The sequence below is a fragment of the Macaca mulatta genome, chromosome 13, assembly GCF_049350105.2.
Source record: "Macaca mulatta isolate MMU2019108-1 chromosome 13, T2T-MMU8v2.0, whole genome shotgun sequence".
NCBI classification, from domain to species: domain Eukaryota; kingdom Metazoa; phylum Chordata; class Mammalia; order Primates; family Cercopithecidae; genus Macaca; species Macaca mulatta.
In genome coordinates, this window is record NC_133418.1 from 99,352,526 (window position 1) to 99,377,111 (window position 24,586).

Here is a 24,586-nt window from a genome sequence, read left to right on the forward strand (position 1 = left end):
GAGTGCTAGGAGTTCAAGTGGGAGGAAGTAGGGAGAGGTACTTACATTTGTGGTAGTAGTAGTCTTCAAGGTTATATCAGAATGGCAAGGGCATCTCATCAGCTGTGGTATTAGAGTAGATATACCCTTATTAGGTATGGAACTGTTAAAAGCATAATTACAAAGATACAGGCATTAGTGTACTTAAAGCACTGGCATGGAGTCACGTTGACTGGGCCTAGGGAAATGGTTTATAGTAATCTCAGTTTTGGTGTATCCCATTAATTTGGATTTTGTGTAACCTGAATTATAAGATTGCTTGAAATGAAACTACTTAATGCCTTAATTCCCCCAGTAGCTGACTTGTAGACAAGGATTTAAATGCAAGTATTTTGTTTTGGAGGTTATCCTTGGAAAAGCCAGTAGGGGAGTGGGAAGTGAGATAGGAGAGGGGAGACAGCAAAGATTGCAAATACAAGATTTGTTATCAACCAGGTACTGATTTTTTCACAGCATTCCCACTGAGAAACTCCAGGAGCAAATGTAAAACTTGTGTCTTATAGTTATAGTCCTTTAGGGGAAAGGTAGGTGGAGTATTTATATACCATCTCTTTCAATCATTGATTAAGATTTTTTCAGGAGGTGGTAGATCTACACGTCAGGCGTGCCACGCAGGGAACAAAATGGACTCGAGGATAGAGAAAGCCCTCAGGTGCTGTCAGGCCAGTGTACCTGGTAGGGGCTAGGGGATATAGGGACACTCTTTTTTTTTTTTTTTTTTTTTTTTTTTTTTTTTTTTTTTGAGACGGAGTCTTGCTCTGTAGCCTGGGCTGGAGTGCAGTGGCCGGATCTCAGCTCACTGCAAGCTCCGCCTCCCGGGTTTACGCCATTCTCCTGCCTCAGCCTCCGGAGTAGCTGGGACTACAGGCGCCCGCCACCTCGCCCGGCTAGTTTTTTGTATTTTTAGTAGAGACGGGGTTTCACGGTGTTAGCCAGGATGGTCTCGCTCTCCTGACCTCGTGATCCGCCCGTCTCGGCCTCCCAAAGTGCTGGGATTACAGGCTTGAGCCACCGCGCCCGGCCTGGGACACTCTTTTGACTCCTTCCTTAATACCTTGCCATGCAGTTCCGGGATTTTCAATTTATTTCCTTTAAGACATTATTAGAAACATTTCCGTCTTAAATGAGCCATTCTAGCAGCATGTTAGGACTGGCTCCGGATGCCCTTTTTGGAACATTAAATTGTGAGTCATGGAAGAGTGGCCCATGTCAACAGACATTTCCTTGCCAGCCTTATACTTGACCTCCAAGTTCAGCCCTCTCAAGATCCAGGTATGTTCTTCCAGTTCTTGCCAGTACATCTCATCATATCATACTGTGTTGGTGGATCAGTGCTTTCATCAAAAGGAGGGCCAGTACCTCCCTATTCTGATAATGCCTGGTTGTTAGCCTACAAGCAGTGAGGGAGGTAGGCACATATCTCCAGGAAGGTGGGCATCTTTGGAGGCAGGCATCCCAGCTGAGACCTCTGCATAGTTTTTAGTCGGGGGAGACCGCCCTCTTGTAGTAAGAGGAAGAAAGCTGCTTCTGGCCTGGAGGGTTCAGAAGAATCTTGTCAGGACTGTGAATTCAGTTTTGTAATTTGCTTGCTTTCACAGTAGGAACTTGAGTCTAATTTTTAGCACAGTCTGTCTGCAGGCAAAGAAATGCAGATGCTGGCAACTAGAAACTGGACAGTTAGACCTTCATGTAGCCTGGTGATGGATTAAAGGCTGCGCCTGTTCAGTCAACAGATAATATCAGTGTTATGGCTCCTGTTGAGTAACACAGTTTTCTTAGCATCAGTTTGGTGTGCAGGTCCATTCTAACACTTGGGGAACACTGTGTGCTGGGAATTGTTCTCAGCATTTGCTGTGAGTCCTCACAACAATCTGTGAGGAGGGTACTCGTGATTTATACATGATGAATCCGAGATTCAGAAGGATTAAGTAATCTTTCCAGTGTTGGAGCTAGTATTTTTAGTTTAATTGACTAAAACACACATTCTTTTTTTTTTTTGAGACGGAGTCTCGCTCTGTCACCCAGGCTGGAGTGCAGTGGTCGGATCTTGGCTCACTGCAAGCTCCGCCTCCCGGGTTTACGCCATTCTCCTGCCTCAGCCTCCCGAGTATCTGGGACTACAGGCGCCCGCCACCTCGCCCGGCTAGTTTTTTTTGTATTTTTTAGTAGAGACTGGGTTTCACCGTGTTAGCCAGGATGGTCTCGATCTCCTGACCTCGTGATCTGCCCGTCTCGGCCTCCCAAAGTGCTGGGATTACAGGCTTGAGCCACCGCGCCTGGCCACACGCATTCTTTTGTTACTCCACATTGCTTTCCAAAAGGTATCCCCTTTATGTCCATTTGACAAATGATGAACTTGAGATGCAGAAATTGAGTGACAAGGTGAGTTTCAAGGCTAAAGAAAACTATTGTTAGAATTCAGGATGCCAACTCTTTTGCCGTTGAATATCATACTGAACAAATAGCTAAATTTAATACTGGCTGGTTTTGAATGTTTACTGTTTTTAAAATTCTGTTACATGGTCTGTCACAAGGTTTCTCAGCCTCAGCACTATTGCTGTTTTGGACTGGATGATTCTTTGTTGTGGAATACTCTCCAGTGCATTGTAGAATGTTGAGCGGTGTCCCTGACCTCTGTCTACTAGATGCCAGTAGCACCCTCCCAGTTGTGACAACCAAAACTGACTGTAGATATTGCTAAATGTCCCATGGGGGCAAAATTATCCCTGGTTGAGAACCAGGCCAATCTCTAAAGGTGATTGTGTTATGACAGAACTCACCTAGAGTAATTCAGAAATGTGTTTTGTGAGCAGGGGGTTATGTTGCTTTAAAGTGTGGTGGAAAGAACATGAGCTTTGGAATCTCTTGGCCCTGCCACTTATCAGTCCCTGTATCTTTGATTAAGTAATTTGTCTTTTCTGAGCGTTTGTTTCTTCATTTGTAAAATGGGCATTATATCTACCTGATAGGGTTTTGGTGATTAAGCTGGAGGATGGTACAAGTGGAAGAATGAGGGGAAAAAAAGGAGAAAAATGATCTGTAGTAGAAGAAAGTGAAGGAAAGATACAGAAGGCAGTTGTCAAGAGAAGGAGTGAAAGGCACATTGGGAAGATCTAAGATGGCAGGTGAACGAACCACATCTACCCTCTTCCCACACTCTAGTCCCAGGTCACTGAGTCTGGAAGAAAGCTCTGAACAGGGCTGAGCACGGTGGCTCACACCTGTAATCTCAGCACTTTGGGAGGCTGAGGTGGGTGGATCACTTGAGACTGGGAGTTTGAGACCAGCCCGGCTAACATGGTGAAACTCCATTTCTACTAAAAATAAAAAAATTAGGCAGGCATGGTGGCGTGTACCTGTAATCCCAGCTACTCGGGAGGCTGAAGCACAAGAATTGCTTGAACCTGGGAGTTGGAGGTTGCAGCGAGCTGAGATCGCGCCACTGCACTCCAGCCTGGGCGACAGAGTGAGACTCAGTCTCAAAAAAAAAAAAAAAAAAAAAGAAAGCTCTGAAGAGTTTATTTTCTCTCTTTCTCTCTCTTTCTCTCTCTTTCTCTCTCTCTCTCTCTCTCTCTCTCCTTTCTTCTTTCTTTCTGTTTAATTGAACTTACAGTGCCACATGGCTGGGGAGGCCTCAGAATCATGGTGGGAGGTGAAAGGCACTTCTTACATGGCAGCAGCAAGAGAAAATGAGGAAGAAGCAAAAGCGGAAACCCCTGATAAACCCATCAGATCTCATGAGACTTACTCACTGTCACGAGAATAGCACAGGAAAGACCAGCCCCCATGATTCAGTTACCTCTCTCCCACAACACATGGAAATTCTGGGAGATACAATTCAAGTTGAGATTTGGATGGGGACACAGCCAAACCATATCAGGGATTAATACCTGATTTCTTTAATATGAAATTGAATATTCATATATATTTTATGTATAAGCTAACTGTTCTTATGTCCTTTATTACAGCCTTTCATTATATTTATTTTCTAAATTATATTTAGTAACATGTTTATCGATATAAAACAGTAGAGATATGGGAAGTTACTTCAACTAATCTAGGACTCTGCAGAGAAAATAAAGTTAGAAGTAAGACAGCCCCATATTTTTAGCACAGTAAGCAATTGTATGAGCTCATGTAAGTATTGATTTATAATATTTTAGAAGCTATCAAATAAAAGGACGGTGGTTTATCTTTTTCTGAATCAGGCTTCCAGTTTATTTTTACTGATACTCTGTTAAAATGTGCATTTGCAACTTGGTTTCCTGCACCTCTTCACAACAGAATGATTAGCACTTGATTGAATTGTCAAATTATACAGTGGTTTATTGTATCTTTCTTTGTCTCTAGGATGATTGAGGAAAGTGGGAACAAGCGGAAGACCATGGCAGAGAAGAGGCAGCTGTTCATAGAAATGCGTGAGTCTTGAGTCCTTGTTCGTATGTGCAGGAATGTTTGTGTGTGTGTGTGTGTTTTTTTTTTAAAATCAAGTCATAGCTTTAATCAGTTACAAGTTTTAAGCTTTAAAGAGGGAAGAATGGGAGCAAAAGAATCATGGAGTTGAAGGACCCCAAGCCAAAGCATATATTTTAATAGAATTGACTTGCTTTCTTAGGCAAGGCCATAAATAATAAGGTAGAAATGTTACCTAGAGTGCCTGTGATTTTGTACCATGCCAGTCAATTTAGATCTCTTGCTGTAACTCCATTGTTACCGTGAACTTGCAGGTGGTGATTAATACATTATATAAATTACCTTCCACTAGATACCAGTTCTGAGACAGAGAGGACTAAGTGTTAGGGCAACACCTAGAGATATTGGAAAACTAAAAAGAATGAATGTGTATTTTGATATATTTTTAACTTTAAATATTCTGTTAAAAATTACATTGTTTTATACAGTTCAAACAGAGAGAAGAAGATGGCTAAGAGAGGTGGGGTGGTTCCCAATTCTTGCAGGATTGTTTTGCTCTGTGACTGCTTGTCTATGTGACCATGACCATGTGACCTTGACCAACTCAAGGTCGCATCTGCTGGACCTCAAATTCCTTTGCCATGAAATAGGGGATATTGGTCTGGACCAGTGATTACGAAACCTTTCAAAAGTACTGTACTGTTTTTTTCCCAGCGAAATCTTACAGGGACCCTTAACATAAGAGTATTATAAAATTGGTAGTGCTTGGTTGAAGCAGGAGAGGGGAGAAAGGGCCAGCCTGAGATAGCCTCTAAGGTCCTTGCAGAATTCTAGAATTCTGCATATCGCAGTATGAAAATCAGTGGGTAAAAGTCTCCGAAGACCCAACTGTCAACTTATTTGATATCTTTAGGGTCTTGGTAATGGTAGGCAGAGTTTGACTCAGGTAAGCCGTGTGTTGTCCTGTTAGTCATAGGCTGGATAACTATTTGTTAGAGGTGGTAAAGAAATTTCGGCATTGGATAGGTAGCCGAACTGGGTGATCATTAAGGACTTTTGTAGTTCTGAGCTTCTAATGGCTAGTAATCCAAGCCAGACACCTTGGAGTCACTTCCCTCCACCTCACCTTCTACCTCCAAAGAAATCAGAAGGCATCTGAATTTTACTATGTACATGAGTCTGATTCTGTTCATCACACCACAGCAGCTTTGAGTCCAGCTTTGCAGTTAGACTGCTCAGTTTGGGTCTTGGCTGCCTCACTTCCTGACTTAGGCAAGTTAACTTAATCTCTCTGGGCCTCTGTTTCCTCATCCATAAAGCTAGAATTGTTGTGAAGATTAAATGAGATAATGTGAATAAAGCACTTGGCACAATGCCTGACACTTACATACGTAAGTATGAAGTAAGTAGTACATACTTAATATGGATGGTTGTATTTATTACTAATTTTTTTTAATTGTTGGTACTTTTCTGAACTAAAGCAATAATTTCCTGATCCCTTTTTCCAGTCTTGACCCTCTCAAATCTGCTGTCTATGATCAGCTACCAGATTGAATTATATACATCTGTGCTACTTTTTTTTTTTTTTTTTTTTTTTGAGAGGGAGTTTCACTCAGCCATCCAGGCGGGAGTGCAGTGGCTCGATCTCGGCTCACTGCAACCTCCACCTCCTGGGTTCAAGTGATTCTCATGCCTCAGCCTCCTGAGTAGCTGGGATTACAGGTGCCCACCACCATGCCTGGCTAATTTTTGTATTTTTAGTAGAGACGGGGTTTCACCGTGTTGGCAGGGCTGGTCTCAAACTCCTGACCTCAAGTGATCCGCCTGTCTTGGCCTCCCAAAGTGCTGGGATTACAGGTGTGAGCCACTGTGCTTGGCCTAAATCTGTGCTGCTACTTTGCTTACATTCCTTTACTTGCTTCTCATCACTTTAATGGGAAGGACCCCACTCCTAAGATTGCCGAACAAGGCCCTTCTGGCCCCTTTTTTGCTCTGCCCAGTAGTTCCCAATTTTTCCATCACATGCCTTGCATGTTACTTCCCAGCAATACTGAATTGGCTTTCCTGCAGATCATGTGGTTTCATGCCTTTGTGCCTTTGCGCAATACCATTGCCTCCACCACCCAGCACACTGCTCCTGCCTGCCCTTCAAAACTCAGCATAGGGGTCATCTTTTCCCTTCAACTTTTAGTGCATTTATTGAGGATCTTCTGTGCTCCAGGCACTATTCTGGGTGCTAGGGCCACAAAGGAGAACAAAACACAGTCCCTGACCTCACTTCATGAAATGTCCATGTTAGTAAAGGGAAGCAGACAAAATAGGAAACCAAATACATAGACACAGTAATTCCTGATACTAAGAAGAGGCTGGGGTGCCTTAAGTAAATATACATGGGCATGCTGGCGTGATGGGGTGGAGATCTGAAGTAGTCCTGCGAAGAACTGGGTTTACTTCGTTGTGAATGTTACTACTCTTACACAGATACCTCATATGAATTATCCTCTGACTTAAGGATAACAGTCAGTCTGGGAGACGTTTGGTGAGTGTGACTTCTTGAGTCTCCTCTATTTCTTCACAGGAGGAATTGCATGGGTGACTATAATATCTGCTGCTGGAAACCCCACCCCCTCATTTCCAGCAATGTCAACCAGAAACTCCAGCATAACTACTTTCTGTGGATGCCAGAATCACCTTTTTCCAGCCATTATTCAGTTGTATCATTTAGTATGTTGATTTTAGTATGTCAATTTTGAATCTAGTACTCTTTCTCAACTCCTATTAGTCTTAATGGTTATAGATTTCTACTTAGGTAGGTAACTGTACCATTTTCTTCTTTTTCTTTGAGACTGTGTCTTGCTCTGTCGCTCAGGCTGGAGTGTGAAGGTATGATCACAGCTCACTGCAGGCTCCATCTCCAAGGCTCAACTGATCCTCCCGCCTCAACCTTCTGGGTATCTGAGACTACAGGCATGTGCCAACAGGCCTGGCTAATTTTCTTGTTTTTTTGTAGCGATGGGTTCACACTATGGTGCCCAGGCTGGCTGGTCGCGAACTCCTGGGCTCAAGTGATCCTCCCACCTCGACCTCCCAAAGCGCTGGGATTACAGGTATGAACTACCGTGCCCGGCCAGTAACTATACCATTTTTAAAGAAAGACAATTTGGACTCTTCCTTTTGTAATTGTAATCCTTATACCCTTTTTTTGACCTAGTGTACTGGTTAGGGCCGCAGATATTATATTGAAAAGTAGGAAGGATGGCTGGGCACGGTGGCTCATGCCTGTAATCCCAGCACTTTGGGAGGCCGAGGTGAGTAGATCATGAGGTCAGGAGTTTGAGACCATCCTGGCTAACATGGTGAAACCCTGTCTCTACTAAAAATACAAAAAAATTACCTGGACGTGCTAGTAGGTGCTATAGTCCCAGCTACTTGGGAGGCTGAGGCAGGAGAATGGCGTGAACCTGGGAGGCGGAGCTTGCAGTGAACGGAGATCATGCCATCGCACTCTAGCCTAGGCAACAGAGCGAGACTCCGACTCAAAAAAAAAAAAAAAAAAGAAAAGTAGGAAGGATAGCAGGGGCATCCTTGTCTTGTTTTTTATTTTCATGGGAATGTTTCTAGTATTTCTATTATTTCTCTATTTCTAATATTTCACTTTTAAGTGTGATGATTGCTACAGGTTAACCTGATAAAGGTGAAGGAAGTAATATGTCCTAATTTGCCAGGAATCATTATCATTATTTTCTTAAGTCATAACTGAATATTGAATTTTTTTTTTTTTTTTTGAGATGGAGTCTTGCTCTGTCGCCCAGGCTGGAGTGCAGTGGTACGATCTCGGCTCACTGCAAGCTCCGCCTCCTGGGTTCACGCCTTTCTCCTGCCTCAGCCTCCTGAGTAGCTGGGACTACAGGCGCCCGCCACCACGCCCCGCTAATTTTTTTGTATTTTTAGTAGAGACGGGGTTTCACCGTGTTAGCCAGGATGGTCTCGATCTCCTGACCTCGTGATCTGCCCGCCTCGGCCTCCCAAAGTGCTGGGATTACAGGCGTGAACCACTGTGCCCAGCCTTGAATATTGGATTTTATCAGATGTTCTCTGCTTCCCTTGAGAGGAATGTATTTCCTCTTCACTCTGTTCATACAGTGCTGGGGCCAGCCATCTTTTTCTTAAAGAGCCAGAAAGTAAATATTTTAGGATTTGCAGGCTGTATGATGAGTTCTTTGTCAAGCTACTCAACTTTGCCATTGTAGCATAAAAGCAGTTGTAATAATTTATTAATTTAAGTAGTTTATGTTTTTTTAACCTTAGCGTTCAGAATATTTCCTTTTGGAGCTCTTTTTGAAAAAAATAATTGTAACGTTTAGATTCAGGGGGTACATGTGCAGGTTTGTTACATAGTTTGTATTTTTCAACCTTGTGTTACCTTTACTGTTATGACTTTATATAATGTCCTTAAGCCTTTATGTTTTTAGACAGTATTTTTACATTTTCTGTTATGAACAGCAATGAAATTAGTTTATTCTTTCTTTGCTTAATATTTTCTCTTTTAGACTCTAAGCAACATGAGAATAAGGATCACATCTGTTTATCATGGTGGTGCCTCGATAAATATTTATTAACAGAAGAATGGAATATATTCCATAGAAATAAATGGGTAGTTTATGATTCTTACATAATCTAAGAAAAATGAAAGGTGACAGGTGAGAAGAGTGATCCTCAACTCTGGTGCTAAAGCGAAAGTTCTCCAGTTGATTGTGCAGAGTACTTGATACCAGGCCTCCAATGCTCAGAGATTCTGATTTTATTTTGTCTTTTCTAAAGTTTGCCAATTTTATTGGCAAAGGACTGACTTTTAGCTTTACTGATCCTCTTTGTATATCTTTGTTCTCTGCCTCATTTGTGCTATTTTCATCTTCCTATTTAGGCAATTCTGTTATTTTTCTAACAACTTATGTTGGGTTACTAAGGCCATTTGTTTTCAGCCTTTTTTTTCTTATGTAAGCATTTAAGAATAAACTTTCCTGTGATTGTTTTTTTGCATCCCAAGTGTTCTGATATTTACTATTTTTCATGATCAGTTCTCTATATCCTCTAATTTTTATTATTAATTACTTAGAAATATCTTTTTATTGATTGGTTGGTTGGTTGATTGACTGATTGATAGAGACAGGGTATTGCTGTGTTGCCCAGGCTGGTCTTGAGCTCCGAAGCTCAAGCGATCCTCCCACCTTGGCCTCCCAAAGTGCTGGGATTACAAGCGTGGGCCACCACACCCGACTGGAGTATCTTTTTAAATTTGAAAGTAAATGTTTTAGTGAAAAAAACCTGTATAGCTTAATTGGGATTTGGGTCAGGAAATGAGGGAAGATCTGGAATCTTTGAATTTGTTAATTGATGTTTTGTGTTTTTTCCAAATATTCCATGAGTACTTGAAAATAATGTGTATGATTTCGGCATTATTTAGATGAAGCTTGTTGTATATTTCATTAAAATCTTTTTTGTCCTTGGTGATTTGATTGCTTGATCTTAATCACTGAAAGATGTTAAATATTTCTGCTTTGATCAAGAGTGTTAAATTTTTCTCTGTACTTTTGTTAGCTTTCAAAACTTTAATTCTTGAATGCATGCACCTTTAAAATGTTATGTCTACCTAGGAAAGTGAATCCTTTATCCTTACATAGTTACCCTCTTTTTCTAGTAATGCTTTTGATGCATTTAAGTCTATTTTTAGCATATTGATAGAGCTAATGTTGGCTTGCTTTCAGTTAGCATACTTAGTACAGTATGTATCTTTTCATTCTTTTACTTAAAAAATTTCTTAATTCTTACGTTTTTGTCTCTTATAAGTAGCATAAGCTAGAATGGTTTTTAAAAAAACAATATGACAGTCTTTGCCTTGTCACTGAAGAGTTTATTTTGTCCAGCTTTTAAGAGTCAAATTCTGTAAAATATTTGAAGAGGTTTATTTGAAGCTAAATGTAGTGACCATGGCCCGTGACAGAGCCCTCGGGAGGTCCTGAGACCTCCCAAGGTGGTCGGGGTGCAGCTTGGTTTTATACATTTTAAGGAGGCATGAGACTAAAATCAAACATATTTAAGAAACATATTGGTTTGGTCCAGAAAGGCAGAACAACTTGAAGGGGTTGGGGGCTTCTAGCTTATAGGTAGATTTAAAAGTTTTCTGGTTAAAAATTGGTTGAATTTATCCAAAGACCTGGGATCAATAGAAAGGAATGTCTGGATTGCAATAAGAGGTTATGGAGACCGAAGTTTTCTCACACAGATGAAGCCTCCTGGTAGCAGACTGCAGAGAAAACAGGTTGTAATATGTTTTTTTTTGCTTTTTTTTTTTTTTGAGACGGAGTCTCACTCTGTCACCCAGCCTGGAGTGCAATGGCGCGATCTCGGCTCACTGCAATCTCCACCTCCTGGTTTCAAGCGATTCTCCTGTCTCAGCCTCCCAAGTAGCTGGGATTACAGGCGGCTGCCACTATGCCTGGCTAATTTTTGTATTTTTAGTAGAGATTGGGTTTCACCATGTTGGTCAGGCTGGTCTCAAATTCCTGACCTCAGGTAATCCATCCGCCTCGGCCTCCCAAAGTGCTGGGATTACAGCATGAGCCACTGTGCTCGGCCAATATGTTTCTTATTAGGCTTAGAGTCTGTGTTGTTATTAATGCCTGAGAGGTACGGTGAGGCATGATCCCAACTTCCTATCATGGCCTGAAACAGTCTCCCAGGTTAAATTGTAAAAGAGCCCAGGCTGAGGAGGAAGTTCATTCAGATGGTTGGGGGGCCTTAGAGTTTTATTTTTGGTTTACATATTCATCATATTTTATGCTTCAATTTTGTCCTTTTTTTGATGTGTTCCTTCCTTCTTTCCCCGTCTTAGAGGAACTGAGCTTGCTTTCTTCCTTCCATCCCATTGTTTCCCTCTACTTGGTTGTGAGTTATATGTTTTTCTGTTCTTTATCCTGGAAATATTGACATCAATTAAAATATAGCTTATCAATATTTGTAACTTTTTTCAAATATGAGGGTATTGGAATATTTTTAGGTACCCCTTAATGAAATTTATACCATTTTTAGTATTATCTTTTTTAAGGGCCAGGCGCAGTGGCTCATGCCTGTAATTCCAGTACTTTGGGAGGCCAAGGCAGGTGGATTGCTTGAGCCTAGAAGTTTGAGACCAGCCTGGGCAACATGGCGAAACCCTGTCTCTAGAAAAGTACAAAAATTAGCCGGGTGTGGTGGCATGTTTTTGTAGTCCTAGCTACTTGGGAGGCTGATAGGTGGAAGGATTGCCTGAGCCTGGGAAGTCAACGTTACAGTGAGCTGAGATTGTGAAACTGTACTCTAATGCCAGGGTGAGTGAGACCCTGTTTAAAAAAAAGAAAAAAGATATCTTTTTTATCCTACATATTAGATTTTGTTATTATTTTGTATAATCTAATCCATTTAGTTATTTCTTTCTTTTTTTTTTTTTTTTTCTTCTTTTTTTGAGATGGAGTCTTGCTCTGTTGCCCAGGCTGGAGTGCAATATCTCAGTCTCAGCTCAAGCAGTTCTCGTGCCTCATTCTCTCACACGCGTGCACCACCACAACCCAGCTAATTTTTGTATTACTAATAGAGATGGGGTTTCGCTAAGTTGGCCAGCCAGGTCTCAAACTCCTGACCTCAAGTGATCTGCTCACCTCAGCCTCCCAACGTGCTGGGATTACAAGCGTGAGCCACTGTGTCCGGCCATTTAGTTACCACTTCTTTGCTTGGCTGTTATTCTTATTTTTGTTAAATTCAGATAAATGTAAATCTAAATCAAGGTGGAGAAAGGCTTGTGCCCTCAGCATTTCCCTTTGTGGGATGCTTTCTCTTTTTTTCCTAGTTCACCCACTGAGAGAGTCATCCTTACAGTGTTCAGTGGTCTTGGTTGTATTTATATCTTCCTCTCTGATGGGACCTCTGGCCTCCTCTCTGTCCCCCAGGGTTTTTATTCTTACTGCAAAGAAAAAGATAACGAAATCATTTGTGTTAGTTATTTGGACCAATAATCTGTTGAAAAATTTCTTACTTCTTACTTTGTTATTTTTGATGTAGAATTTTGCTTTGTCGCCCAGGCTGGAGTGCAATGGTACAATCCCGGCCCACTGAAGCCTCCGCTTTCGCCTCCAGGGTTCAAGTGATTATCCTGTCTCTCGAGTAGCTGGGATTACAGGTGCTCACCACCACGCCCAGCTAATTTTTGTATTTTTAGTAGAGATGGGATTTCACCATGTTGGCCAGGCTGGTCTCGAATTCCTGACCTCAGGTGATTCAGCCGCTTTGGCCTCCCAAAGTACTGGGATTACAGGCATGAGCTACCGCACCCAACCAAAAATTTTTTCAATCATAAATGGTTGTGAAAAATTTCAGACAATTTAACATTAGATTACACTTACATCTTCTAGCTCTATAATCTCTTCTCCCTTCTTCCTTTTTTCTTCCTCATTCCTCCTCTCCCCATTTGCATTGCTTTTTAAACAAAATACATTTACTTCCTGTGTCTTCCATGGATTTGTTACAGGAAAGGGGTCCTGTTCCAGACCCCGAGAGAGGGTTCTTGGATCTCGCGCAAGAAAGAATTCTTGGCGCATCCATAAAGTGAAAGCAAGTTTATTAAGGAAGTAGAGGAATAGGCCAGGCGCGCTGGCTCAAGCCTGTAATCCCAGCACTTTGGGAGGCCGAGACAGGCGGATCATGAGATCAGGAGATCGCGACCATCCTGCCTAACACGGTGAAACCCCGTCTCTATTAAAACTACAAAAAATTAGCTGGGCGTGGTGGTGGGCGCCTGTAGTCCCAGCTACTCGAGAGGCCGAGGCAGGAAAATGGCGTGAACCAGGGAGGTGGAGTTTGCAGTGAGCCAAGATCGAACCACTCCAGCCTGGGAGACAGAGCAAGACTCTGTCTCAAAAAAAAAAAAAAAAAAAAAAAAGAGCTGCTGGTTGCCCGTTTTTATGGTTATTTCTTGACGATGCTAAACAAGAGGTGAGTTATTCATGCCTCCCTTTTTTAGACTATATAGAGTAACTTCCTGATGTTGCCATGTCATCTGTAAACTGTCATGGCCCTGGTGGGAGTGTAGCAGTGAGGATGACCAGAGGTCACTCTTCTCACCATCTTGGTTTTGGTGGGTTTTAGCCAGCTTCTTTACTGCAACCCGTTTTATCAGCAAGGTCTTTATGACCAGTATCTTGTGCTGACCTCTTATCTCATCCTGTGACTTAGAATGCCTTAAACATCTGGGAATGCAGCCCAGCCGTCTTGGCCGCATTTTACCCAGCCCCTAGGTAGGATGAGGTTGCTCTGGTTCAGATACCTCTGACAGATTGGCTGAGCACCTCCCTCAAATCCCATGGCTTCCTGGAACACAGTGTGGAGTCCTCTGCCCTACCTGAAGAATCCTAAAAGCATGGGTGTGTTATACACAGAATACTAAAAGGAGGTGGCTTCTCCACTACTTTGATTGTCCTCCTCTGTCAGTTTTCTTTGCTAACGTCCAAAATTGTATCTGCAGTTTGTCTAACCTTTTCATTTTGTATATTTTTAAGAGAAAGTAGATGAGAGTTTTTTGCACTAGCAACACAACTTCCCAATTTTAACATATTTATTCACTCAGTAACTATTTCAGGTGCTAGTTTTATTGTGTTCTAGTTAGCATTGAACAGTGAACAGAAACAACAACAAATGGTCTTTGCCTTCATGTAACTTCGTTTCCTGGAAGTGGCAGTGCAGTAGGAGCCACATGGGGGAAGCACTGGGGTCCAGGAGGGATCTGGGAGAAGCCATGCCCAGGATGAGTTGGTCTGAGGAGGTGAAGGAAAGACTGGGGCAGCCGTACTTGTGAAGGCCCCGAGATGAGACAGCTGAGTGCAGTTGGGTGATTCTGTGCAGTCCAGACTGATTGGAGTTGGTTGTGAGGTGAAATTTGAAGAGAGTGCCTGAGCCGTACCTTTTGTTGAGCTGGGTAGTACTGTGTTGTGTTTCTTGAACCTAACTTGATTATAAAACTCTACTGGGGCCAGGCATGGTGGCTCACACCTGTAATCCCAGCACTTTTGGAAGCTGAGGCAGGCGAGATTGCTTGAGGTCAGGAGTTCAAGACCAGCCCGACCAACATGGTGAAACCCCGTCTCTACTAAAAATACAAAATTAGTCAGGTGTGGTGGCACACACCTGTAATCCCAGCTACTCAGGAGGCTGAGGCAGGAGCATTGCTTGAACCCGGGAGGTGGAGGTTGCAGTGAGCCGAGCTCACGCCACTTCACTCCAACCTGGGTGACAGAGTGAGACTCTGTCTGAAAATAAAAACAAAACCCAAAAACACTCTGTTGGGGCACTTGTTGAAAATGAAGATTCCAGGCCAGGCATGGTGGCTCACGCCTGTAATCTCAGCACTTTGGAAGGGCAAGGGAGGCAAATCCATTGAGTTCAGGAGTTCAGGACCAGCCTGGGCAACATAGTGAAACCCCATCTCTGTAAAAAATACAAAAATTAGCTGGGTGTGGTGGCACACACCTGTGGTCCCAGCTACTCGGGAGGCTGAGGTGAATCATCTGAGCCTGAGAGGTCAAACCTGCAGTGAACCGAGATCGCGCCACTGCACTCCAGCCTGGGCAACGTGGTGAGACCCTGTCTGGAAAAAAAAAAAAAAAGTGTCCCAGGGTTTCTCGCTGGAGATTTTGTTTCAGGAAGTTTATCTGCAGTGGGACCTGGAATTTTATACATTAGCATAGTGTCAGGCAATGCTTATGATCAGATGATACTAATTAAACCCTGGAATCATATGATCTTCACTGTGATTGGAGTTAGCAGATTTAGCCTCATATCCTGCCTTCTGCTCTCAATACACACACACACACACGTGCACAGGCGTGCCAAATTGGCTGTTTCTTATCTCACTTTTATTATTTATATCTTTTTACTCATAAAAAGACTTTGAAGTTGATCTGGCTTCTACATTTGTCATTTTTCTAAAACTTTTACCTTGTCTGGAAATCAAAGGAATATTTGCAGTGCACTAAAATCTCATCTGAGGTTGCGTTTTTCTTCAACATTTTAACAGAGTAGAGCTGTATCCTTTTTCATGAAAGCATAATTACACGAAATATAGGAAGCTGTCAGTGGGAATCAGCTTTGGGCCAATATCTCAAATAAGAAGTATTTTAGTAGTTGTGGAGTTTTGCAAGGAGTAGTTGCCAGGCATGGTCGGCTTATGCCTGTAATCCCAGCTACTCAGGATGCCGAAGTGGGAGGATCACTTGAGCTCAGGAGTTTGAGATCAGCCTTAAAATAAAATAAAATAAAAGCTATCCTTTGTGGCACTAGATGAGGACTTTCCTTCTAAGAAAAGAGGAAAGATGATTGCTCCAGAAAAAGGTAGACATATGGGAGGTTTTAGAACCTGATTAGTAGAATATTGGCACAATATAATTTTAATAAGATTCTAAGGCTATTGTTTGTATCTAACTATTTACAAATTATTTTGGGATTTGCAGTGCTATTAGATTTCTGAAACACTGTTGTGGCACGGCTCCCTAGAGTTTCTGAATTGTGTGCCATCCTATTAATCTCTGTATCTTTTTTCCACTGGGCTTTAGGGTGATGTATGTTCATAAGGAACAATGGCAAAGGAAAGCAGAGTGACCCTTGATTATTATTATTTTTTTTTGAAATGGAGTCTTGCTCTGTCGCCCAGGCTGGAGTGCAGTGGTGAGATCTTGGCTCACTGCAAGCTCCGCCTCCTGGGTTCACGCCATTCTCCGGCCTCAGCCTCCCAAGTAGCTGGGATTACAGGCGCCCACCACCACATCGGGCTAATTTTTTTGTATTTTTTAGTAGAGACGGGGTTTCACTGTGTTAGCCAGGATGGTTTCGATCTCCTGACCTCGTGATCCGCCCGTCTCGGCCTCCCAAAGTGCTGGGATTACAGGCGTGAGCCACCACTCCCGGCCGACCCTTGATTCTTGACTGTACCTGAAACTTCAGTGTAGAGATTTCTGGCAAACTTGGCTGGAACATATGGAGCTTACATTTTCCCAAAGTATTACAGTTATCTTTGGACTTCTGTGATATTTGCTGTATTTCATCTTTTGCGGTACCCAAATCTGTCACTGCACTGGAGAGTGAGTCTGAAGAGAGGCAGTTAGTTACACCAGGTGCACTGACTTTTTCCTATAGTTACTTTTCCATGAGCAAACATGGCCTAGTAATTGCCTTGCAGTCTGATCAATCATTAGTAACCTTTCTGTTCATCTGTTGGGGATGGAGCTTTCCTTTCCTAGTTGTTCACATTTGTTTTCTTAGTATTTCCCATAAAAATATTTCACAGAAATAAATATCTAGACATTAAAACTACTCATGGTAATGTAATGACAGGTTATGTATTGAATGCCCTTGAATCTTTGTCACCATTCTTTCTTTAAATCATTAGTTTTTTACTAATTAATATTTAATGGTTCCAATTTAGGTTGAGATAGTGATATATTAAGAAGCTAAATAGTAAAAGAAAACAGAACTGAATAAATTTAACAAAGGAAGTGTAAAACTTATACTCTGAATATTACAGAGCATTGTTGAAAGAAATTAAGGAAGACCTAAATAAATGAAAAGACATTCTGTGTTGATGGATTGGAGGACTTATTAATATTATTTATAAGATTGCAATATTCCCTAAATTGACCTACAGACTCAATGCAGTCCTCGTAAAAATCCCAACTGGCTTTTTTGAATGAATGGGCTGATCCTAAAATTCATGAGGAAATTCAAATGACCCAGGATACCCAAAACAATCTTGAAAATGACGAACAAACTTGGCGGACTCACTTTCTAATTTTAGAACTTAACTACAAAGCTGCAGATTCAGATTGTGTGCCACTGGCATAAGAATGTACACACAATCAACGAGATAGAATTGAAAGTCTGGAATTAAACCCATGTATCTGGTCAGTTAATTTTTTGACAAGGGTGGCAGAATCACTCAATGAGGAAAGAATAGTCTTTTGAACAAATGGTGCTGGGACAACTGGATATTCACATGCAAAGGAATGCATTTGGACCCCTATCTCGCGCCATATTATAAATTAACGCAAAATGGATTTTAGACCTAAATGTAAGATTTAAAACTGTAAAACTCTTAGAAGAAAACATACCTATACATCTTGACTTTGAATTAGGCAAAGCCATCTTGGACCTGAAACCAAAAGCACAAATGACAAAAGAAAAAGAATAGATAGGCCAGGCACGGTGGCTCACGCCTGCCTCTCAGCAGGCTTTGGGAGGCCAAGGCAGGCGGATCACCTGAGGTCACGAGTTCGAGACTAGCCTGGCCAACACGACAAAATCCCGTCCCTACTAAAAGTACGAAAGTTAGCCAGGTGTGGTGGCACGTGCCTGTAATCCCAGCTGCTCAGGAGGCTGAGGCAGGAGAATCGCTTGAACCTGGGAGGCACAGGTTGTAGTGAGCTGAGATCATGCCACTGCACTCCAGCCTGGGCGACAAGAGCGAGACTCCCTCTCAAAAAAAAAAAGATAAATGGGACTTTATCAAAATGATAAACATTTATGCTTCAGTGGACACCACTAAGAACAAGAAGTGACAGCCCACAGAATGGGAGAAAATATTTTGTTAATCATGTATCTCACAAATGACTTGTATCTAGAGTATGTAAAGAACATTTACAATTCAATAATAAAAAGACAACCCAATTAAAATGTGGGCAGGGCTGGGTGCAGTGGCTCAAGCCAGTAATCCCAGCACTTTGGGAGGTTGAGGCAGGAGGATGACTTGAGCCCAGGAGTTCAAGACCATCCTGGGCAACATAGTGAGATCCCATCTCTACAAAAAAAAAAAATTAAAAATTAGCTGGGCATGGTAGGTAAAGTGTCTGCTGAGGGGAAGAGGTTTCTTTTTGGGATGATGAAAATGTTTTAAATTGATTGTGGTGATGATTACACAACTGTGTGTGTAGTAAACACTGAGTTGCACACTTTAAATGGGTGAGTTGTATGGAATGTGAGTTATATTATAAATACCATATTTATATAATATAAAAATATATAATAATGTAATATATATAATATGTAATATATATAGAGTCTTGCTCTGTTGCCCAGACTGGAGTGCAGTGGCACAGTCATGGCGCACTACAACCTTGAACTTTTGGGCTCAAGTGGTCCATTTCCCTCGGCCCCTAGAGCAGCTGGGACTACACATGGGTGCCACCTTGCTTGGCTCATTTAAAAAAAAAAATTTATTTTTGAGGCTGAGTCTTGCTCTGTTGCCTAGGCTGGAGTGCAGTGCAGTGATGCGGTCTCAGCTCACTGCAACCCTCTGCCTTCTGGGTTTAAGTGATTCTCCTGCTTCAGCCTCCCAAGTAGCTGGGACTACAGGCAGGTGCCACCATGCCCAGCTAATTTTTTTTTTTTTTTTGAGACGGAGTCTCGCTCTGTCGCCAGGCTGGAGTGCAGTGTGGTGTGATCTCGGCTCACTGCAACCTCCGCCTCCCAGGTTCAAGCAATTTCTCTGCCTCAGCCTCCCAAGTAGCTGGGGCTACAGATGCACGCCACCACACCCAGTCAATTTTTTGTATTTTAGTAGAGATGCAGTTTCACCATGTGGTCTCAATCTCTTGACCTCATGATCCACCTGCCTTGGCCTCCCAAAGTGCTGGGATTACAGGTGTGAGCCACTGTACCCGGCCTAGTTTTTGTATTTTTACCAGAGACAGGGTTTTGCCATGTTGGCCAGGCTGGTCTCGAACTCCTGACCTCAAGTGATCTGCCCTCCTCAGCCTCTCAAAGTGTTGAGATTACAGGTATGAGCCACCAAGCCTGGCCTAAATTTTTTTCTGTAGAGATGGGGTCTGGCCTAAAATTTTTTTCTGGAGAGATGGAGTCTCTCAAAAAAAAAAAAAGGCTGGTTTTAAACTGCTGGGCTCCACTGATCCTCCTGCCTCAGCCCCCTGAACTACTGAGATCACAGTCATGAGCTACTGCCTCTAGACTTTGAATTATATTTTAATAAAGCTTTTACATTTAAAAAGAGAAAGTGGGACTGTATAATATATATAGAGAGAGTGATAAATATTTTGTGAGAACTAGGTATCACCTGAGGAAATAATTTTAATCATGACATCAAGAGGAAGGTTGATTGAAGTGAGACTAAGATAAACCTTCACTTTTTGGTGAGTATACAAAAAACAAAAACCTGGAAAAATCCTTCCTTTAACCCCCCACCCCCTCCCCCATACCATGTAATGAAAACAAATGAGAGATACCTGTAAATACTGATACAAGATAATTTGCACCAGTTCTCTTTCCCCTTATTGAGTCAAAAGTTGCTGCCAGATTTTATAAAGGCAGGATAGGTGAAATAAATCTCACATGGGGGGGCCAACCCTATCTAAAGTGGCCTTAAAATTCAAGGAGACTTCATTTGCAGCAATTAGAATGAGAACAAAATGTGATTTATAGAGTCATGTATAATTTTAGGCTTTGTTCTAGTTACTCTGGCCATATATCGCTTACCCCTCAAACAATCATTAATTTTATTTATGCATTTTGTGGGTCTAGACTCAGAACAGCGTTCAGTGCTGATGTCTTGACTTTGCTTCATGATGCCTGAGGTCTCAGCAGAAGAAAAGGCTCAGGGCTTGAATCATTTGAAGGCTCACTCACCTGTGCGTTTGGCAATCGATGCTGGTTTGGTTGGTGGACTGAGTTCTTCCTACAATCCTCTCACTGTGGCCTCTCCACATCAGTCTGGGCTTTCTCATAGTATGGCATCTGGGCTCCCAGCGCAAGCATCCCGGGAGAGCAAGAGCAGAGCAAGCTATGCCGTCTGTTATCATCTATCTCCAGAAGACCTGCACTGTACTTCTGCCACATTCTGTGCAGTGAGGCAGTCACAGTGTCCTGGTCAGATTCACGTGGAAGGAAAGAATCTCTAGATCTTGATGGAGAGGGACAACACACTAGAAGCACATAAAATACTGTTCTAGAAATACTATTGTGGGAGATTTTTTTTTTTTTTTTTTTAGGGAAATACAGGCTGCCACAGACCCATAAGGGGACCTTACAGGCAGCCGGTCCATTCCCTCATTTCCCAGGTGAGGACACTTACGTGCAGAGGCACACCGCATGGCCACAGTCAAGGGGCATGACCACAGTCGTATTCTATGGTTGGTCAGGCTGGGACAGAAATGCAGCTTTTCTGACTCTAGGCTTGGGTCTTTCTCATGATGCCACCCTACTCCCCTTTCCTAATCATGTAGTTCACTCACTCACCTCGTAAGTGTTCCTCTCCTTGGAGCTTTCTCCGATAAGCAGACAGGCTATAAGGAGCAAGACTAGCAGAGTTCCGGCACGTGCTGGGGATGCATGTGTTTCCTGTCCTTTTCTCCCTCCATTGTTTTAATTGACCCTAAGTTTTTAAATAGAAGAAGTCCTAGCTGATTGATATACTATGGCAATACAGTAGAATGGAGTCACTTCCTAGCGTTTGGAAACTAAGTGGTAAATCTAGTTGAGCATTTCTGTTTGCCTTTTTTCAGGTGCTCAGAATTTTGATGTCATACGACTATCAACTTACAGAACAGCCTGCAAATTACGATTTGTACAAAAACGATGCAACCGTGAGTCATTTCTACTCATTTCTGTGATAGCTGGAGAGAGTTCTCAATATTAGAAAAGACTTTAATATCTTTTAGTTATATTGTGATACTAATTGAATTATTTTTTATCTAAAGTATTTATCAGGATATAAGCTTTGTATGGAAGAACTTGTCATTTTACTCCTTTGTCCCTCAAAATGTTTAACAAACAATCATGGAACTAGTTTTGAGGGTGGTGTAGTATTAATGTTCTTTAAATGGGAGAATCGATTTCTCTGTCACTTTTATTAAGGAAATGCTTTATGCAAAATGTTTTATACAAAATTAATACAGTTTATCAGCTGCTGGAGGAAAAGTAAAACAATGTTTTTGATAAAGGTATAATTGGAATTGATTTTCTTGATTAAGCTTAATGTAACATGAATCAACCTTTTCTATAAATAATTGCTACCATGTGGATTATAAAATAAAGTGTGTGTCTGTGTGTATGTATACGTATGTCTGTGTGTATATACGTAATCTTCCTTCTCTTTATTTCCACGAAGAAGAACTAGCTCATGACAGAATTATTTTACTTTTCTCATGTTTGTGTGTATCAGTGGAAAAAGTGTTTTATACAATGGAAAGAATATTAACCTTAGAATTGAAAAACCTTGGTTTTAGACCTGGTTTTGCCATTTTTTATAAACAAGTAATCTTGGGCAAATTACGTTACATCTGATAACTTCTACCCTACTTTGGGCCGGGCGCAGTGGCTCACGCCTGTAATCCCAGCACTTTGGGAGGCCGAGGGAGGCGGATCACGAGGTGAGGAGATTGAGACCAGCCTAGCTAACACAGTGAAACCCCGTCTCTACTAAAAATACAAAAAAATAGCTGGGCGTGGTGGTGGGCGCCTGTAGTCCCAGCTACTCGGGAGGCTGAGGCAGGAGAATGGCGTGAACCCGGGAGGCAGAGCTGGCAGTGAGCTGAGATGACACCACTGCACTCTAGCCTGGGTGACAGAGTGACTCCGTCTCAAAAAAATATATAAAAAATAAAATAAAATAAAATAAAATAAAATAAAATTCTACCCTACTTTAAGTCTTACTCACAAATCTTAAAATTCTCTCTGAAGAATTTATCATGCCATCCTAGATCGAAATGATGTTTCTTTCTTCAGTGGTTTCTCAAAGTATTATTTTTTACATTATGGGTTGTGACCCATTAATGCTTCTTGAAATCATTTTGATGGGCTGTAGCCAGAATTAAAAACATTTAATAGGAAAAAAAGGAAGAAAAATAAAATATTAGAATGCAGCTTGTGTGGTAAGGCTAAAACGTGTTCTAAAGGCTAAAACTTTTTTTAAAAAATATATCTAGATGTATGTATGTGTTTGTGTATGTGATGATTTAAATATATTTCTGTGATGATTTAAATATATTTATATGTCTAGATGTATATATGTGTTTGTGTGTGTATGTGTGTATGTGATGATTTAAATATATTTCTGTGCTTGCGGTCAGAAAGTTCGAAAACCGCTGCCGTAGAGCAACTCATTTTATAATTCTTCCCATAATTATTCTTGGGAAACAGTAGTCTACGTGTGGAGTGTTGAGAGCCTGAGTAGGCTAGTGGCATTAGTAATATAAAGTAAAAGATGCGTTGTTCTAAAGTTTTTTTTTTTTTTATAGGTTTTATTTTGTTACCTTTCACATAGGATTCTAGAGTTGATCTGAAAAAATTTTTGAGAATGTATGGGATAAGTAATAGTCAGCTTTCAGCTTTTTCCATATATACGTTCACTTGTTCCTTCATTTTTTTTTTTTTTTTTTTTTTTTGAGACAAAGTCTCGCTCTGTCGCCCAGGCTGGAGTGCAGTGGTGCGATCCCCGCTCACTGTAAGCTCTGCCTCCCGGGTTCACGCCATTCTCCTGCCTCAGCCACCCGAGTAGCTGGGACTACAGGTGCCCACCACCACGCCTGGCTATTTTTTTTGTATTTTTAGTAGAGACGGGGTTTCACCGTGTTAGCCAGGATGGTCTCGATCTCCTGACCTCGTGATCTGCCCGCCTCGGCCTCCCAAAGTGCTGGGATTACAGGCGTGAGCCACCGCGCCCGGCCTTGTTCCTTCACTTTTTATTGAAAGGGTCAATAAACAGTCAATAAACAGAAGAAAATAAACAATTTTCTTCACTGCTAAAGAGTCTTCTCATACTCATTCATTGAATATGAATATATTCATGAATGTGTACAAGTTTTTCCATATGTATTTTCAATTGTTCCTTTACTTTTTATTGAAAGGGTCAGTAAACAGAAGAAAATAAACAATTTTCTTTACTGCTAAAGAGTCTTCCCATATTCATTCATTGAATATGAACATATTCATCAATCTGTATAAGAAATATTCTTGGCAGTGGCCATATATGAGAAGGTCTGCTTTTTGACCCACTAGTGTTCCCCTGGTCTGTTTGTCTCTCCTTCTACCAATACCAGACTGTTCTAATACCACAGTGTTTCTTTTTTTTTTTTTTTTTTTTTTTTTTTTGAGACGGAGTCTCGCTCTGTCACCCAGGCTGGAGTGCAGTGGCGCAACCTCGGCTCACTGCAAGCTCCGCCTCCCGGGTTCACGCCATTCTCCGGCCTCAGCCTCCCGAGTAGCTGGGACTACAGGTGCCCACCACTGCGCCCGGCTAATTTTTTTTCTATTTTTAGTAGAGACGGGGTTTCACCATGGTCTCGATCTCCTGACCTTGTGATCCGCCCGCCTCGGCCTTCCAAAGTGCTGGGATTACAGGCGTGAGCCACCGCGCCTGGCCACCACAGTGTTTCTTGTAGCAGTAACCACTATTAGAATTTAGTAAATCTAGGTGTCAGGCACGGCAAGTCTTCCTACTTTGCTGTGTTTTTCTTTTTAAGATTCTCTGGGACAGTCTTGTCTTTTTAACATTTGTTTTCATATAAACTTTAGAATCTGCTTGCCAATTTCTACTAAAACCAACAAAATAAAGAACTCTCCTGTGTTTTTTTTTCTTCATTTCTTTTTTCAAGTATAATTTACACACAGTAAAATTCCTCTTTTACTGTATGGTCCTGCGGAGATTTTGATTGGGATTGTATTGAATCTGTAAATCAAGTTGGGGAGAATTGACGTATTGCCAGTGTTGAGATTTCCTCCTATGAACGTGGGATATGTTCATCCCTAGAGCTATTTAGGTTTTTCATTTCTTTGTAGAGATATTGCACATCCTTCATTGGATTTTTTATTTTTTTAAATTTTTATTTATTTATTTTTTGAATTAGTGTTGCTCTATCGTTTAGGCTAGAGTGCAGTATCGTGATCTTGGCTCACTTCAACCTCCGCCTCCTAGGTTCAAGAGATTCTCCTGCCACACCCTCCCCAGTAGCTGGGACTATAGGCGCCCACCACCATACCCAGCTGATTTTTGTATTTTTAGTAGAGACAGTTTTGCCATGTTTTCCAGGCTGGTCTTGAACTCCTGGCC

At 41.7% G+C, this 24,586-nt stretch overlaps 1 protein-coding gene across 50 annotated transcripts in view; it reads left to right on the plus strand.

Moving 5' to 3' along the window:
- Positions 1 to 24,586, plus strand: part of DTNB (dystrobrevin beta) — a 302,368-nt gene that overhangs the window by 23,333 nt on the left and 254,449 nt on the right. For 35 of the 50 annotated variants that reach the window (XR_013402983.1, XR_013402989.1, XR_013402988.1 and 32 more), the window contains 2 exons: positions 4,390 to 4,457; positions 21,042 to 21,122. Coding sequence is in view for 39 of the 50 variants with exons in the window: in XM_077960033.1 (XP_077816159.1) it covers positions 4,391 to 4,457; positions 21,042 to 21,122 (148 nt within the window). In the remaining 11 variants the exon portion in view is untranslated. Of the gene's footprint in view, positions 1 to 4,389; positions 4,458 to 7,462; positions 7,560 to 21,041; positions 21,123 to 24,586 lie in introns of all 50 variants that reach the window. The other 15 variants (XR_013402986.1, XR_013402987.1, XR_013402982.1 and 12 more) reach the window with 1 other exon arrangement.